Raw genomic sequence first — 18,428 nt, forward strand, 5'->3', positions numbered from 1 at the left:
ACCGCTCACATAGAACGTCTATGAGAGCCGCCTTCAGCTTGACCGGGAGCACCGACACAGCCGAAGGAGCAAAGCACTCGACTGAGCGCTTCTGCACCTTCGTTTCTGCAACGGTGGGGGTCTCAGCGCCCGGACACCCAAGGATCCAAACTTTTGATAAGTGGCTTTGACATGTCAAAAGTTTGAAAGTGTAGTCACTCTTTAAGGTTATTGCATGTGCGACAAGTGGTATTTGGCCTCACGCGGTCACCGAACATGTGCTCTCTGTAATGTGAAACCCATTAAGACCATACATGCCTTGATGTTGGACAGTGGGCATGAATCTCTTCATTAACTGCTTGAAGCACCCTCAATGGTACTTAAGTAGAGAGAAACTTCCTCTCACTGCGTCACTAGCTGCCAACCCATATTTCCTCCGACAGGCATAGAACCGAGCAGTAGAGGAAGTCCTTCACATTGAAGTCCCTCTTGACATTTGGTGCTTGAAATAAAGACTTTCTTGATACTTACGCTGGTTGTACTGCTGCTGGATGTTAAATACACACACTTCACTCTAATGCAGGGAAATGCAGATTGTTGGCATGGGCAAGAAAACCAGAAGACCACCTCTTTGAGAAGACCACCCTCTTATCCAGACCAGATTTTTTTGTGTCACGTTTTCAGTTCCACCATATATTATGCTTACTGGTCATCTTCTTTGGGAAGACCACCTTCCTAGAATACCACTTTTCAATGCAATTTTGGGCAGTTGTCTCTGAGGTTTCACTATATGTAGTGGTGGATCCCTGACTTGTAATGTTTCCAATTCTTAAAAGTCTTAAAACAGAAGATATTCACGTCACCATGTTAGGACAATAGATCATACGTTCTATACAGATACAGAAGTTACTTCCATGTTGGCAATGACATACCTGAGCTTGTAACCATTTTCAATCTATGATCATTGGAGTTGATGGTTTACTCTTCTGCTTGTCTGGACCAACAGAGTTGGTAGGACATATCTCTAAACATGACCATGCTTACAGGATCCCAAGATGATGATGAACAGCACTCAACAGATCTCTCCCATTAGTGGACCCAGTGGAGAGAATGGCACTTTGAAATCAAGCCTGACCAACGATGGATTCAAGGCTCCACCACCACAAGTCATGGCTAAGGCAGGTTTCAAATACTACACAAGTTACCATTACATGATGAGATGTTGTAGTGAAAGGGATTGCATATATATATGTAAAGAATATCCGATCGGGTTTCTGTTCTGGCTTACCAGACATAGGGAAGTCATAGAAGGGGATCACCTGCTTGGGACCCACTTTTAATCGGGAATATGTACAATAGGGCATCAGATAACGCCTTCAAGTGAATGACACGATTTCTAAGTTGATATAATTTTAAAAAAGCTCTCCATCTAAATTTCTTTTTAGAAATATGATTAATACCGCAGTCGTATATTGGGTTGGCACCGTAGGACGGCTGCCAATCTGCTTTCATTATCTGCGTTCAGCATAGTATAAATCCAGCTTGGAGTTGAGTAAATCTGGTTACTAGGGATGCATTACCTAACAACTTCAGATTTATTGTTTTTTTGTATGGGATTGCCCCGCAACACATCCGTTGCTACTAGTCTTCATCAGATTACTCAGGTCTCCAAGTCAAAGGGTTATTGCCATCTAATATTGTGATGAACTATCTTGGCGATGATCAAACCTCTGGGACCCCTACTGATCCTGGGAATTAAGGGCACGTAGCACTAAAGCAGCACTGCAGCCCCTTCATTCTCATGGTCAATGGGGGCTACCAGAGGTCGGATTCACTGATCAGAAAGGGATGGCATATTTTTCTGACATCGATAACATTGAGATGGGAAAACCTTATGAAAAACATTATGGCAGAATTGCAGCTCGGCAGGGCTTTGTCTATATCTTAGCCATGTCTAATCCAATCTCTTAGTGCCATGTCAGCCATATCTTTGCGAAAATAAACATAGGTGGATAACGTTAGATTTGTAGTATTTATACACAGTATTGCTTTTACAATTTATTGGTGTTAATTTTACGTACTTGTTGTTGCAGCCAAAACTTGCACGCGATCACCTAGCTTTGGCTTTAAGTCAAGGTCTGCACTCAGAAATACAACTTAGTCGTGATTCTCTACATTGCTCCAGTGGGTACAGCACACAGACCACTACTCCTTCATGCTCAGATGACACTATTCCCTCTCATGGTGAGTTGCGCATATTATGTTACATATCGGGCTGTATTTTCCTCAAGCTGTATCTAAACCATGCATTCTAAAGCAGGAACGTAGTTGGAAACCATTGCTTGAAACTCTATATATATTATTTTTACAGTTGGTGCAGCCATATAGCTTCTCCTAAAAATAGCATTTTAAGTGAATCAGGGGGGTCTAAATTAAATGCCTAATGGGAACGTCCTATCTGTTTGTGCTGGATGTTTTTCAGCATTAAATCAGGAATCATATTGTTTTGCTTGAATGGTGTACACATAATGTGGTACTCAAGCTTGGAGACACGTGGGGGGGGGGGGTGTTATTAGGATTGGCATTTCAGCTGCTAGTGTAAGGCTAAGTTCACATCTAGTTTTTACTGTACGTCTGACGTGCATGTTTTGAGATGAAAAAAACGTGTCAAACATGTACCGCAGAGTGTATATTTATTTCTATGTTCAGGACAGGTGCCCTAATGGTGTCGTATGTGCGCTTCCGTTCGATCTTTTTTTTACATGTCCTGAAAAGCGTAATCTACTATGCTTTTCAGTACTTTTCCAAAACGTGTACCACACATATACGTTTTTATTTGTATTGAAGTCAATGGCGACGTATGGACGACTTATGCAATCTTCAACCGTATACGTTTTTGTCACCATATATGGGAAATTGCCCAGATTGAGACAAAACCGTCCCTCCCCCTGCCAAGCCCCTCAGTACTGGTGCCAGAAAATGCTGCAGCCATTCCCTACTTGCTTTACATTTTGACTTTACAAAGTTTGATTTAGCTCAAGAACAAAAAATTTATACATTTTTAGAAGTGAGAACAGACAAAAACGTATACGACTTATACTACAAAAAAAACGTAAGTGTATGGTACAAATGCATACGTTTTTTGTAACTTTAAAAACGTATTCGTCGTCGTAGACCACAAAGGTGTGCACAAAACGAGATGTGGGATTAGCCTAAATATGAAGAGTGCTCAAGTAAGATGCGCCTTTTAACAAAAATTAGGCACATTTCTGGCGATCCGTATGCTAGAAAGTCAAATCTACAGCTATGAACTGGACTAGATGTGCGCTATAGATTATGCCAATTTCTGGCGTAAATTATAGTAAATTTGTTGAGCACTTTTAAGTTAAGCGGCGTGAGCAGCACAAATGCCTCAAATTGCAACTTTTGAGGAACTTGCAACTTTTTTATGCCAGGAAACTGGCGAGGAACGAGTAATACGTTTCCCCATTGTTAGAGAGTGGCATAATAAAGGATTCACTTTACAAGTGGGAGCAATACAAGTAGTAAGGTATGGAGGTTATTTGTTCTATGACTGCCCAACATGTCCGCCAAATTCATGTGCCACTTACCGAGAGCCGAGGGGCTGTCGCTGTGTGTTGGCATCATCACAGCCCTTTTGCTTTGTCCATGCACAGAATAGAAGAGCTGTAACTGGCACCTGTATTTGTGCTGATTCTGCTGGGTGGCCCAGTCTCATGGAAATCTAATGCCCTTCAGCTGCCCTGCTCGATAATAATAATGATCTTTATTTATATAGCACCAACATGTTCTTCAGGACACTATCACTTTAGTTTCTCAACCGCTAAGACCAGAAATCTACTCAACAGACCTGATCTATGGCACGGCCGTATTAAAATGGTTCTCCTCAGAATTCGACCCCATTATATAGGTTAGAGAATTTCATTCACAGCATGTTACTGCCCCTAGGAACCTGGTTGCTAGGGGAAAGACCATTCCTTTAAGTAGATTTATTACATGAGGTCCGTAGTATATTAAAAAATGAGAGCACTGTTGTAACCTGAGCTTGGTTTAAAGGATAAAACTCCTTTCAAGAGGGTGACTTGCTTTATGATTAAATGGGAGCAGCATGGCACGTAGCTTGTTGTAAGCATCTATTTCATAAGTTCCCTGGTGTCTCAACCAACATATGTGCATTCTTTCCACAGCCTTAAAGAAGGACCCCTCTCTTTTTGGTAAGAATCTGCTTTTTCATTGGATTGGACTGGGCTGCTCCAATCATATGTAATGTGGTGTTGTGCCTGTCATGTGCTACAACGTTGTGTTCACCCCCCACCCATAATAGTTTTCCATTGCTGGGTGATATTGTTTGACGTTTAACACTTTTAGTTGAAGAGATGGACTCTCATGAGCGACATTGCTTTGTGGTGATTGGCACTGAATTAGTTAATTGAGGTCACCTATATAATAGTATTCCCAGCAGATGTACAAATATATCTGTTTAATAGAACCCTTGTTCTAATGCGGTTTCCTGCCTCCGAGCTTTCACTGTGTGAACTGCTTTTTGCAAATCCAAACTGGTATTCTCCCCATCTTTTGCCTTTGTCAATATTATTATGTCACCAGAAATTGGCCTATAAAAGCAGCGGTACAGTAAGATAGTGTAGCCTCATATCAGGCTGTTTTCCTTTTTCAGATGTGTGGCTCCGTTGCAGAAATAGAAGTTTATTCTTAATATGCAAATGAGCTGTTTGGAGCAACGAGGGCATCACCGTTGCTCCAAAAAGCTCGATCTTCTCTCCCGAGTCCATCCATCCATCCATCCATCCCTCCCTTCCCTGATGGACCGGGCCAGGCAGTGTAGAAGCAGTGATCACGTGTAGCCCTGTATTCTCCATTTCTGAATTGGCGCATGCGCCCCTCCTTTCCATTACAACGACCTCTGCACAGATCACAGCATACCTAAAAAAACGCTACCATAGAAGTCAATGGGTCCCCTCCTGTTCACAGGTTCCCATGGTCCATGTGGCTGCTGTAAAGCATACCGCTGAATGCTGTTAAAGCAGTTCTGCCAAGATGGCTATCGCATAATCATGTACAATTCAAAAATAAAAATAGACAAATTTTTTTTTACCTGTTTTCAATTAGTAAAAAGAAATTAGAGGTGATACATTCCCTATAAAGCGACCCTCCGATCCCAGGACAACACTTCTAATTTGATGTTTTATATGGAGTAATGATACCTGGTGCCCTCCAGTTGTGCCCCTCTGCCATGGATCTATAGTTTTAGGGTCCCCTCTGCTGTCCCAAAATGGCTGCAGCGCTTCTTAGACTACAAGTCAGAGACAAGTGAACAGTTCTGCCCAATTCGTGAACATACGGAGTGTCTTAGTCTCAGTCTGAGAAGCACAGAGGGTACCCTAAAACAGCGGATTAACTGCAGAGGGGCACAACTGGAGGGCACCAGGAAATATTACTCCATCACATTTATAATTTTGTCCTGAGACTGGAGGGTCGCTTTAAGCTTGGGCTATGGTTAAAAAATTCTGCTTCCACAGATTTATTTTACATTTTTTAACCTGGTAAAAGGGCATAATGTACATTAAATTATCAGATCAGATGGTATTACTTGAAGGGGCCACAATGAAACGTACCCTGGCAATATGCATTAGAGCTCTTGGCCAATATCTATCTCTCCGGACCTCCCATAAACCTGCACGCTTGCCTCAGCTCACTCCATCAAAATGAGTGGAAACCCTAATTGAACGATTATTATTCTTCGCTCTATGTAGGCCGTAATGTGGACATTCCTACCAATTAATTACATATAGCGGTGTGATTTAGAGTAACATACAGAAGATTAGCTAAGATGGATGCGGGGGGAGGGGAGAGCAGGGAAAAGTCTGATCAAAACAGTTCTCCATTGCTACTGTAATGACTGACAATGATTTCTACTCCCTGTCCCCCCAGATACAGTGGATCACAAATGTATTACTACATAGATGGGAACATTCGTGAGCACATTGGGCAGGAAGCTTTTTAAGAAGTGCAATTATTTTCATATCCATATAAATGGATTTTATTTGATTCTGAACTGTAATGTTTGCTCTGCCTATTTTGCCATTTTTTGTGATATTGAGTAGTTCCTCTGTTTCTTTCACCTGGCTGTGTTTTTATTTCATTTTTTTTCTATTATCTTTAGTTGCAGACTATGATTATATCTCGCTACATGGAGAACAAGAAGAAACCGACCAATTGGATTTTGACAAGTCATCTACAATTCCCAGAAACAGCGACATTAGCCAGAATTACAGAAGAATGTTTCAAGCCAAGAGGCCCGCATCCACTGTCAGTCTTTTAGCTGAGCCTGACCCTCTTGTCCGATCACCTTACGTTGCCACCATAAAGAGGAAACCTTCCAACAAGCCAACATTAAGAAGAGGCACAATCAGCGGCGTTCCAATACCCATCCGAACTCCCGTGGTGCCAGTTAAAACCCCAACTTTACCAGATGCTCCTATAAACCCTTTTGGTGAGAGGACGAACAGCGAAGATTTCCCTTTTATCCAGAATCATAGATCTGCTCTCGCTCAGATAAAGCCAGGACTATGTTCCTCTGCTCAAAGCCTCAATGCCATGCAAACAACATATTGTGCCTTCATACCTAAGCAATCCTTTTCCTATTCTAGAGGGATCAATCCGCTGCCCTTGAGCCCACAGAAAGCGTTTGCAAGCAGCACAGGACCAATAGATAGTACACCAACACCCGCTACATCTGCTCCAAGCACGAGCGAAGCAGAACCCACCAGCGTCGGCAATAATGAGGATGTCGTACACCAGGACGATATGCTCTCCATGATAAGACGTGGAGTAAAGCTTAGAAAAACAATCAGTCATGATCGATCAGCCCCGCAGATCAAGTGAAGCAGGTTGCCTCATTTGTCCTTTCTTTTGCTTCAGTTAAAGAGACAATATTTTTATTACTATTATTAAGACTTAATAGGATGTAAACGGTGGAGTTACGATTGTTTATGGTCATCGGCTCAGTTAGCTGCCATTATGTAGGGCTCGGTTCGCTCTCGGTTTCTACCTACATTTATCTTCCAGGATCATTTTTTTTATTTTTTTAGCGTGCTTTTTATTTTAGTGCTATGTGTTTTAGATGATTTATTTCACTTGGGATCACTTTCTAGTGTTCAGGCCAGGGCTGCAATGGCAAAGTGCCTGGACCCAGGTAAAGCAGTTTGTACACGGATTTGTCTTTTTGCTTGACCCAAAACACCGGTCGTTCTCCTGTGTTGTCACAAGTCTTAGCGGCTATCTCCCCCCCCATTAACAGGAAGTTATATTCTCGTGCATATTTCCTTTTTTTTTTTTATTAGAAGTCATACAAGTTTGCAGCACTGACTTCCTGCAGCCCTGATTGAGCAGACTTGTTGCTATGCAGAGGAGCACATAGCAACCGACATGCCAGCATTTACTGTAATGCCACTTATTGCTGTACTATTGCAGGACTGTATTTATCACACTTATTCACATTGCATTATGGGCATTGCACTTTTTTTTTTTTAAGGAAATAACTGCCATCTTTTGTATTGCCCACAAGTTGGATGCCAACATTACACTTGAATTAGGATATATACAAGCTGATTACTAGCAGAAATGTGGGTTGTACAGTGCATAGCCAATTTTTCTTTGTACAGAAACACATTAAACCAGAATTATTTATTTAAGAGTTATTTTATGCAGACTACTTTTAGTGATCTTTAGGCTACAGCAATTTTACCTGTAGCCTGGCAGTGTGGCACACAATGCTGCTGTGCAGCTGGGACAACCCAGAGATCCCATTGAGTTTGCGCACACAGTGTGTACTGCTTAATGTTTGTCTATGGGCCGTGACTTTTAAACCCTAGGGTCCATTCACACCTTTGTGGCAAGGGACATAGAGTAATACTGATGGGGTTATATGCGCTGTTACATTCAGGTGAGCTGTTAGAAGATTGCTTGCTGTGTCCGTCTTACATCCAAATGTTTTTTAGCTGTTGGATGTGTGTGTATATATACATATGTGTATGTATGTATATACATTATTTGGAGATATATATATATATATATAACACACCAGTCCTCCCAGACTCCGGCTAAGAGTCCAAAAAATTCCAATAGCAAAAAAATGAGGCAACCCCCTTATCAATTAATAATGTACTCATGCAGCGTTGGCTGCTTGATGGAGTAGCTGGGCTACAGAACAGATATAAGACTCTTATGAGGATGTTCTATGCCACTCAGTTGATGGTATTTATGGCTTTGTAGCAGTATGTGAATGCACAATTTGAGCTTTAATCCACTTGGCTTTAGACTGTTTATTTAAGCAGTGGTGATAAATAAGTTACCGCCGAATGGATCAGAACGTAGTTGGAATTCAGCAAGAGTTATGTTATGTTAGATGGCATAGCCGCATTTAGTACCAGTCTGTAATATACAACCAGTGAGCTAGTGCTGCCCCCCTACTGGTTAAAACGAGTAACTACAAAAAAGTTAGTTTAAATTCTTTGGGTTATTTAAAATAATACCTGCATATCACCATCTCAGTATTATTTTAGCTATAATGCGCAAAGTAGGGGTAAATCACACTTAACGGCCAAGTGCAAACTTTTGGACTAAACAGATTTGGGGAACAGCCTCATGTACAGGAATTCTTGTACTTGAGATATATATATATATATATATATATATATATATATATATATATATAGATATCCCCAAAAAAATGAAGAGGCAGCACTCCAGGCTTGACAAAGATCCCATAGAGACGGATCGAAACGTTGCCTGCCTGGGGTGAATAAACACGCCACTTTTTTTCACCAATTTCCTTGGAGTGCTGTCTCTTCATTTTTTAGGGATTTCATTAACAAGGGTTCCTAGCCTCAACCTAGGAGTCCTGCACCCACTGCTGTTGCTGTGCTGGTTTATTCTTTTTCTCATTATAGATCGATATGTAGATATCTATCTGTCTATTAAAATAATAGATGGATCTCAAAAGCCCTGAGACTCTCAAAATTTATTTTATCATTAGCTTTGTTTTTAAGGCCACTGTAATATCGGTCATATATTACCCTACCCCTCTGCCATCTTAACAAAAACTCCATCTCGAATACAATTTAAGAAAGTCAGTTTGATGGCTTTTTCCTGTATTAAAGTATCATCGTGACTATTGATAGCAAAAAGTCACTTTCTTAGATATAGGCTTGATTTTTTCAGCTTGGACAGTGACCTAGTCTCATACCCAAACAAGCCTATTATGTAAAATATTCTATATATTGCATCAACCTACTGACCTATATATACACTTATAGCTTTTTACTTTCTACAGATACCTAATTTGAACCTTACTCGTATTCCCTAGGAAACCACATGAGCTTTCTAAAAAAAAAAATCCGATATTCTGTTTTGTCGTTCTCAAAATAAGTTGCATCGGGAAACGTAAAGGAGACCTGGGATTCTGGTCTAGTTTGTCCGATGCTTTTTGTTAATCTAATTTTTGCTTCTAAAGATTCTATCTTCGCCCGAATAATATATTGTCATTTGGAATATGGCGACCATACGGAAATGAAAGTCTAACCAAGTTCAGCAGTTGCCTGTCATTCTGCTTTGTTTCAAAAGCTTTACACCTACCCTGCACAATTTAACGCAAGTGTGGAAGAAGAAAAAAGACACTTGTATTGATTTTCCTGTCACTTGACATTTATATATTTGTACTTTGTTAAATCGTCTTGAATCTTGCTTTTAAAATATATATTTTGTGTCTGTCTTAAATTTTAAGGTCTTTTATGTTAGTTGTAAATAATTTGGTGGCTTTCACTTTAAGTATTTCCACATGGGGAAGGTTTTCTGTACTACTAGTTTTTAATTTTGGGTTCAGAGGCATTTTGATTGCTTGATTATATGTCTGATTTTTGCATTAAGCTTGATAAGATTGTATTTAATAAAAAAAAGTAAAGTAAAATTGAAAAAATAAAAAAATCAACATGTCTACTGTAAGTTAAAGGGGATCTCTGATATGCATTCAGCAGAGGCAGACATTTTTGGGGCTGCACTAGTATTAATAAGTATCTACCCTGTCAATTATTAGCCAATATGTCGGGTGTTATGCCTACCATATGCATTAGGTTACTGTTGGCAGTATCTGATGGGGCTGCGAGACATACTAAGGGGTTCCCTCATGGGACTAAAAGAAGATTGGCCATGTTGGAATTTACCAGCCAATTTTATTGTTTCCCCCAATATGAGATGTAAGAGGTGTCATCTTTATGATCAACATTTACGTTTGGTCTATTAGATCTAACATGTATGGCCAGCTTTAGGCTACATTCACATGAGCCTGACCGATTTACTCGCCTAAAAAACGTGCGCAAATCTTGTCCGTGTGCGTTGCGTTTATTGCAACTGTGCTTTGCGAGTGGCATGTGTTTTTTCACGCACTCTCAAAGCACATCTTTTTTTTTTCCAATGGAATTGATGCATAAATCACGCACAGCACACTGATGTGCATCCATGTGCTGTGTGTGGATTTCAGGCACCCATTTACTTCAATGGGCGCATAGGTGCGTGAAAACTCCTGCATGTGTGAATGGCCCCATTGAAATCAATGGGTCGGTGTGCTGTGCGTGATTTCCATGCACCGCACACGGACGAGTTTTACGCTTTTCTGAATAAGCCCTTAGGGAGGCTGTGCCGCGGCGATGTTCCTTGTAAGCCGCTTGGTCTCCACTGTGTATAAGCAATCCTCTGTTTTAACTTTTTTTTTTTTTTAAGGGGGGGAGGCTAAAACTTTTAAGCAAAGATGTAAACATTTTTCTTTTTAGTCTAGGATAGAAATAATGAGTACTTAATTACAAACAAAAAAATATTTCCAAATTTAGTTTTTAAAACTTTTTCTTTAAAAAATATATATATATATGAAACCTTACGTAGGAAATTGATTTTCATTGTGCTCTGGAAAGTTCAGCATATGCAGAAACAAAATCATGGTAATATTTGTAAAGTAGTTTTTTTTTAAATAATTATAATGGGCTCAGCAGGTCTGGGTTTCCAGTTTAAAATTATTCATCTATATTTTGAGTGCTGTTTTAAATGTTTGAATTATTACAAGTTGGGCCATTGCCTTTCTAATATGACATCAGAGTAAATTGTGAAGAAAATGCTGTGTAAGGTTAAATTGCGGCCTAGATGATCTGTTACTAGTAGTGAAAATATATGTTTATGTAAATAAAGTTTGTTGAAATGAGCACAGGAAGTGATTTTCCTGTTTTAAAACCATTCCTATGAGTATATCATGGGGGCCGACGCCTGCATGGACAAAGTCGGGTTCTCTGCTCATTCTGGGAGAGCGGTTTGTCCATGTAGGGACTGTGCCAGAGATTTGATCTCAGGGACCAAGATAATACAGGAACTAAAATGCAAACTAATAACCCTTCCTATGCTGGTTTCAACCAACTTTATTACCAAAAAACTTGTAAGAACCCCTTTAACGGGAAATCCAGTCTATATATGTTCTTCTGAAAGGTCATAGTATCTTTGGAGGAGATCAGTGGTCCGCCATCACAATCTTTATAAACGTGATTTCTCACATGTATTTTTAGCATATAATTTTAGACTTTATTTCCCCTTTAAGGTGTTCTGCGCAAAAAAACAAAACTTCCTCGTAATAAATTTTTAATTAAAAAGAGACTTATTTTTATTTTGATGACTCGGCCATAATAATGTCAGTTGACCAGAATTCAGAAAACCATTGTCTTTTGCCACAAAGTATAACACCGCTAACTAGTATAACAGAGAATTATTACATCCACACACAGAGTTACAGATTGATGTGTATTTTTCTTTGGCTGCCCGCGTAGTGTCCACATTGATGAGGTTCCTGGCAAAACACCATATCCGTTCTACTGGGGACATTATAGGGATCGTCGATCGAAATAGCTAAGCAATCTGTTGTCCATAACCAATGTACTATTTGCAAATCTAGCGCCCTCCACTCTGTGTGAATAGCAGGGGCTCGTGTGCCTGAGTGGTATGCCCAGTGGTGCAGTAACAATGTACCATCTTAAATACAGCATCAATGAGCTGCCTGTGCCAGCATCTGCACAAGTCCTGAATCCCAAAACCAGATGAAAGGTCCCATGTAGTTAAACAGACGCCATATAGAAGTTTTTGCTTTATCAATGATTCCAATTTTGGCACAATTAAAAACAAAAAATACAAATTGTTGTTTTTTGAGAGTTTTTTTGTAAATTGTGTATATTGTTTTCTTATTTTGTATGACTGTCTTGATATTCTAGCTTTAAATTAAAGAACATTAAGAACCGTGTGTCTTATTTGTGCTGCAAACGCATTTTCAGGAACCCGATTTTAAATGTACTTAAAAGTTAAAGTGGTTGTCCAGGACTAGATGGACATTGCCGCTTTCTTCCAAAAAGAGTGCCGTACCCGTCCATAGGAAGTGTGTGGTATTGCAGCTCAGCCCTATTCACCTCAATAGAGCTGAGCTTCAATACCAGACCCAACCCACGGACTGTTGTGGCGCTGTTTCTTGAAGAAAATAACCATGGGGTTTGTTTTTTTTTTTAATCGTTGACAATCCTTTTAAGAAATGTAGCCGTTGTGACTGTGCTTGCATGTGCTATGATTGAGAACCACTATTGATGGAGGTGGCCGCTTGGATGTGTTGAGAAAAGTGATAGCAATTTATTACCATATTTCCACAAGAATATCACACACATTTCTCTCAAATGAAAAAAAAAAAAAAAAACCTGTGAGAACAATTCATTATATATATATATATATATATATATAATCTCCCCAGCGTCATGTACACAAAGAAGCTGAGATATGGGTTAAAGGGTTTTGCTGAGATTCTAAGAAAAGTCTGTTTTGTATTGTTGTTTTATTTTGGTTTTATCTGGTATTGCAGCTCTGTCCTATGCAATTGAATGGGACTGAGTGGTAATACCAGACACAACGCATGGGCTAGATTGGTGTTTTTGCAACAAAAGCAGAACCTTTTTTCGGATAACCCATTTAACATGGTTTTTGGGAACCCGAATAAACGTCTCAATAAGGCACTGTCTTCAAAGCTGCGCACGCCATCCATTTGTCCCTATTACCACATATTGTTTATGTGCATAGTTAGAAACTACAAGTTACCCCAATATTAATTTTCTCACCGTCCCCTGTTGAATCCATGATACTCAAGGTAAAAATGTGTTTGTATTTAATTTGCGGGTTATTTCTTGAAAGTAGGGCTTAACAGAGTCTATTAGGGGCCCATTTACACTAACGTGAATCTCGTCCATGTGCTGGGCATAGAAATCACACACAGCACACTGACCTGTTGATTTCAATGGGGCTGTTCAAATATGCAGGAGTTTTCACACAGCGAGAGTCTGCTGCGTGAAACTTACTGCATGTTAATATTTGTGCGGTTTCACGCACCTACGTGCCAATTGAAGGCCATGGTGAGGGAAACTGAAGCTAAGGTTTCAGTTTGAGGCTTCCGGTCGGGTTAACCCCTCACCGGAACGGCAGACGGAACCCCTTAACGGAAGGGCAACGCTGATGTGAACAGGCCTGAATTCACACGACCGTGTTTGGTCCGTGATATACAAACCGCATGTAGGCCGCATTTCCCGGACCGAACACAGTTCAGGGAGCCGGGCTCCTAGCATCACAGTTATGTATGACATGAAGTGTCCCTGCCTCCCTGCGGGAATACTGTACCGTACGGAGGCAGGGACACAGCGTCCTACATAACTGTGATGCTAGGAGCCCGGCTTCCTGAACTTATAAGGAACTACTCTGTCACGGCGCACGGTGTGGACCCACTGCGCCGTACCGCATAGCGGTATAGCAGATGGCCAAACAGGTATAGGCAATGTCTATATTTCTGGAAAGGGTACCTGAGGAAACGTAGACAGTAGCAGTGGTTTCAGGCTCCGGCAGTAGGCAGGCACCAGGCGGAGTGCTAAACACCAGATGCAGCAGAGAGCACAGCATGACTCCAACACTTTAAGGCATGGGATATGGGGTACTGGAAGTAGGAACAGGAATGCTGGGAACTAGAAGACACTTAGGAGACCATTTGTAGAGACAAACTAGGGTAACGACAACAACACTCAGGCAATGAATGGAAGGGCATAACCCTTTTTATAGTCCAGAGGCATTCTGATCTAATTTGCAGATAGTCTGAATGTGTGTGTACTGGCCCTTTAAGGCTGAGCATGCTCACTCTGTGGGAAGCCAGTACCTAGATGTGGAAGTGAGTGCTGGCGTTTCCCAGGGAGGGAGGGGGAGGTGGAGGGGGTGTAAGTCAGAACGACTGTCTGTGGCCATAGATGTTAGTCTCACTATAAATTTGTTTCAATAATTTTTATTGAAGGCTTTGAAAAACTGTACATGAAACTGCAAGTACCAGCCCCCCCGGGCAAATAGTTTCCAAATATTGCCACATGTAAAAAAAAAAGAAGGGGAATGAGGGTCGAGTGTATTCTAGGTAAAATGCACCTAGGAGCTTGTCCCAAGGTATCTGAGCCATGGCTGCCAAACTTGAAGGAAGAGCTCCTCCTTATCTGTGACCATACAGTGTAAACGGTCATTGACTATAATCCAATTCAGTTGTCTTAACCAGATGAAGAGGAATCACAGGACTTTTCCAAGATGTAACTATAGCAATTTTGGCTGCCAGGAAAAGAAAGGATACTAATTTATGAGAGGCTTTATATCAGGGGTCTAAAACTCGGCCGGGTAAGTGGGCCACATATAGAAAAAAATGTGAAGTTGACAGGCCGCGTTACTTTCAAATTTGATACAATACAAAATTATTGTTAATCAATTCGTTATTTGAACTTCTATAATAATACTACATTATTATAACTACTACACTACTATAACAATACTATATTACTAGAACCATACCACTATACTATAACTACTACATTACTATAACAATACTACATTACTATAATAATAGCGCTAGGTTTAAACAAAATGGAAATTTGCGAGATTTCTCCATGTGCTTATTTCAACAATCCAGTTTTAGGCTGGGTTCACACAACCTATTTTCAGACGTAAACGAGGCGTATTATGCCTCGTTTTACGTCTGAAAATAGGGCTACAATACGTCGGCAAACATCTGCCCATTCATTTGAATGGGTTTGCCAACGTATTGTGCAGACGACCTGTAATTTACGTGTCGTCGTTTGACAGCTGTCAAACGACGACGTGTAAATTGACTGCCTCGGCAAAGAAGTGCAGGGCACTTCTTTGCCACGTAATTTGTGCCGTTCTTCATTGAACTCAATGAAGAGCAGCTCAAGATATACGAGCGTCACAGACGCCTCGTATATTACGAGGAGGAGCATTTACGGCTGAAACGACGCAGCTGGTTTCTTCTGAAAACAGGCTGTCATTTCAGCCGTAAATGACAGCTAGCGTGTGAACATACCCTTACAGTTTACATTTTGCTAAATGCAGTCCGGCATCTCAGTTGGCAGCGTTTGGCAGACACACAAATGTCAAGATTTTAGTGCCACAGAACCCTCTATAGATAATGTCACAGTGCCCTCTGTAGAGAATGCCACAGTGTCCACTGTAGATACGGCCACACACCCACCTATAGATAATGCCACAGTGGCCTCTAGATACTGCCACAGTGCCCTCTGCAGATGCTGCCCCACACACCACTTGTAGATAGTTCCACACACCCCCAGTAGATAGGTCCATTGGGGCTCCGTCTAGGAGTGGAATCCCCAGCCAGAGCGTTGCCAATGCTTAGGTCAGGGATTCCTCTGCTGGAGGAGCACCTGACATCACTGTCCGTACACAGTAGAATATTCAGGAAAATGGCAGCACAGCCACAAAAAATTCTTCAATGTGAAAGGACAACTTCCCAAACATGGGTGGTGCACGCAGCAAAGAATCCCAGGTCCAAGGGAGACAATCAATATGCAATCGAAGAAAGGAACTGCAGCACTCAAGATTGTTCCTGAAAGAATTTTGAGGCAGATTTTTTTCTGCCTGCAAAATACTCCATGTGAACTAGGCCATCCTGGTTGGTTATATAAAAAAGGTGAGCTGAGGTAAAGTGCCGATGGCGAACAACCACTGCAAGAAGGGTGGAACACAACATCAATCTACAAAAATTAGAATCACATTGCTATCTGCCCAGTAGCGTTTGTGTGCGCAGGGTCACTGTGCAAGCAGTGGGGACAAACACCAGCCTGTGCTGCCAACCCTAAACCACTAATTCCGTTGTGGCAACGGCCTAGGTAAGGGAAGAGATTTGTAGCTGGCACTGATAAATGGGCCCCTGTGGCTGTAACTATTTTAGGGAGCGCTGTTATTCTAGGTTATGTTTTCTGGAGATGCACTAGTCATAATTCAAGGGCATAACCTAAGTATCTGTTTTCTTAAACTACACACCTCTGCTCCTGCAGAACCTCTTTCTGAAGAGCAAGCAGAAGCTTCCTGTTAGCAAATGAATAACATGAACTGCTGGCCACAAGTTACTTGGCCACAGGGGTATAATCACAATGGGAAGGTAATAACTACTAGAACTTTACGGGTGGTCGACATGATACCTGAGGGTGGCGAACTTGACCCTACGGGAGCTCGCCTTGCACATTTGGTGCCCTGAGCATGTAGTTACAAGTCTCTCCTGTAGTGCCTCAATGGGTCACAAGAATGGCCGACCGTTTCTTATAATGCTTCTGTAAGCAAGAGCCAAAAACTGAGGATTATAACTATATAAACACAATCGGTGGTACTGCTGTATTCATATCCCACAGCTCTACTTTTACTGCTTGCACACCAAGGCCGATACCAGGCCCCAGAGCAATATTTTGTGATTCATGTCAGGCTGGAGGTGTTTTCCGAATACTTTCAGCTCCTTACTATGAGCTGCACTCCAGAGGACTAAGGAAGTCCTCCAGGCCAGTACTGTATATAAAGAGGCTTCTCGCCCATTACTGGCTCAGATCCAGAATCTCCTCTCTGTTTTTAGCGCCAACCGACATGCCTCCTGTCGTCACGGGTTTATTCACAACACATTTAGGCCGAATTTACACGAGCGTGTGTGTTTTGCGCGCGCAAAAGGTACTTAACAGCTCCGTGTGTCACCTTCGTATGATGCGTGGCTGCGTGATTTTCGCGCAGCCGCCATCATTATGACACTCTGTATGTTTGTAAACAGAAAAGCACGTGGTGCTTTTCTGTTTTCATTCATACTTTTTACTGCTGTTGCGCGAATCACGCGCGTCACACGGAACTAACATAGGTCAGTGCGAGGCGCGTGAAAATCACGCGCGTTGCACGGTCGTATATCACGTTCGTCTAAATAAGCCCTAAGGGTAAGTCCACATGTTGTGGACTTTATCAATTGCGAATTTCGCAGCAATTTAGTATCTTTATGCCTATTTATTGCAAAGGTTGAAATATGCAACAGAATTGACATGCTGCTGATTACAAAATCCACAGCATGCTTTTCATTTTGTGTGTATTTTTTCCGCTACCGTTGGAAGGGTTTTTATAAAACCCGCCCACGTGTATTGTACTGGAAATTGCTGCACATTTTTTAATGCGATATCTGCAGCGTGTGCATTTACCCTAAATGTATGTTCTGCACATGTCAGGAAAATCTTTCGACGTAGGCGCTGAATGTAAACCCCTGAGGTGTACAACTGTGTTCCATACAGTTGCGTACATCATTCATAGGCTGAAATATTGTGGGATATAAATTTTTGGGGTAAAAGACTATATAGGCTGTGCTTTCCTATACAGTAAAAAAAAAAAAAAAAAAGCATACCAATGTATACTAGAAGGGACACCCTTTTGGCATCCGTCGGGTCTATGCACTAGTTCAGCATATGTGCCAGAAGCAATTCTTAGCGCATATGGCAAATGTGGTGTAAACAGACTCTAAGGCCTCATACACACGACCATAGCCATGTGCACGGCCATGATTTTCGGGTCGGCCGGCAGCGGACTGTCAGCCGCAAGCCGTCCGCAAATCACGGGCCATGCACATGGCCGCTGACATTATTTCCTATGAGCCTGGGCCATGCACGGACCGTGAAAACCACGGTCGTGTGCATGGCCCCATAGGAATGAATGGGGTCGCAATTCTCCTGTGGATTTTCGGTGGAATTGCGGCCGCAAATGCACGTTCGTGTGCAACTTTTCCCCTGATTACAAAGATCCCGGTCGGGGTTGCCACCCTCAGGTATCACGCCGACCACCCCTAAAGTTCTAGTAGTTATTACCTTTACAGTATGTATATTGTGGGGAAATAAAATCATCTTCTTCCCATTGTGATTATACCCCTGTGGCCATGTAAGTCGTGCCTTTATGGGCATGAAACCAGATATTTTTGACTGCTATTCAGTGCCTTTTCCTCC

General features: G+C 41.5%; 1 protein-coding gene across 4 annotated transcripts in view; it reads left to right on the forward strand.

The window, feature by feature from the left end:
* Window positions 1–12,342, forward strand: part of LOC142666153 (protein MTSS 1-like) — a 114,052-nt gene extending 101,710 nt beyond the window's left edge. For 3 of the 4 annotated variants that reach the window (XM_075846109.1, XM_075846111.1, XM_075846112.1), the window contains 4 exons: window positions 1,026–1,157; window positions 2,073–2,223; window positions 4,188–4,214; window positions 6,182–12,342. In XM_075846109.1, coding sequence (XP_075702224.1) covers window positions 1,026–1,157; window positions 2,073–2,223; window positions 4,188–4,214; window positions 6,182–6,903 — 1,032 coding nt within the window. In that variant the 3' untranslated portion in view covers window positions 6,904–12,342. The remainder of the gene's footprint in view (window positions 1–1,025; window positions 1,158–2,072; window positions 2,224–4,187; window positions 4,215–6,181) is intronic. The other variant, XM_075846110.1, reaches the window with a different exon arrangement.
* The last annotated feature ends 6,086 nt before the right edge of the window (window positions 12,343–18,428 follow it).

Source organism: Rhinoderma darwinii, chromosome 13 (assembly GCF_050947455.1).
Source record: "Rhinoderma darwinii isolate aRhiDar2 chromosome 13, aRhiDar2.hap1, whole genome shotgun sequence".
Lineage (NCBI taxonomy): Eukaryota > Metazoa > Chordata > Amphibia > Anura > Rhinodermatidae > Rhinoderma > Rhinoderma darwinii.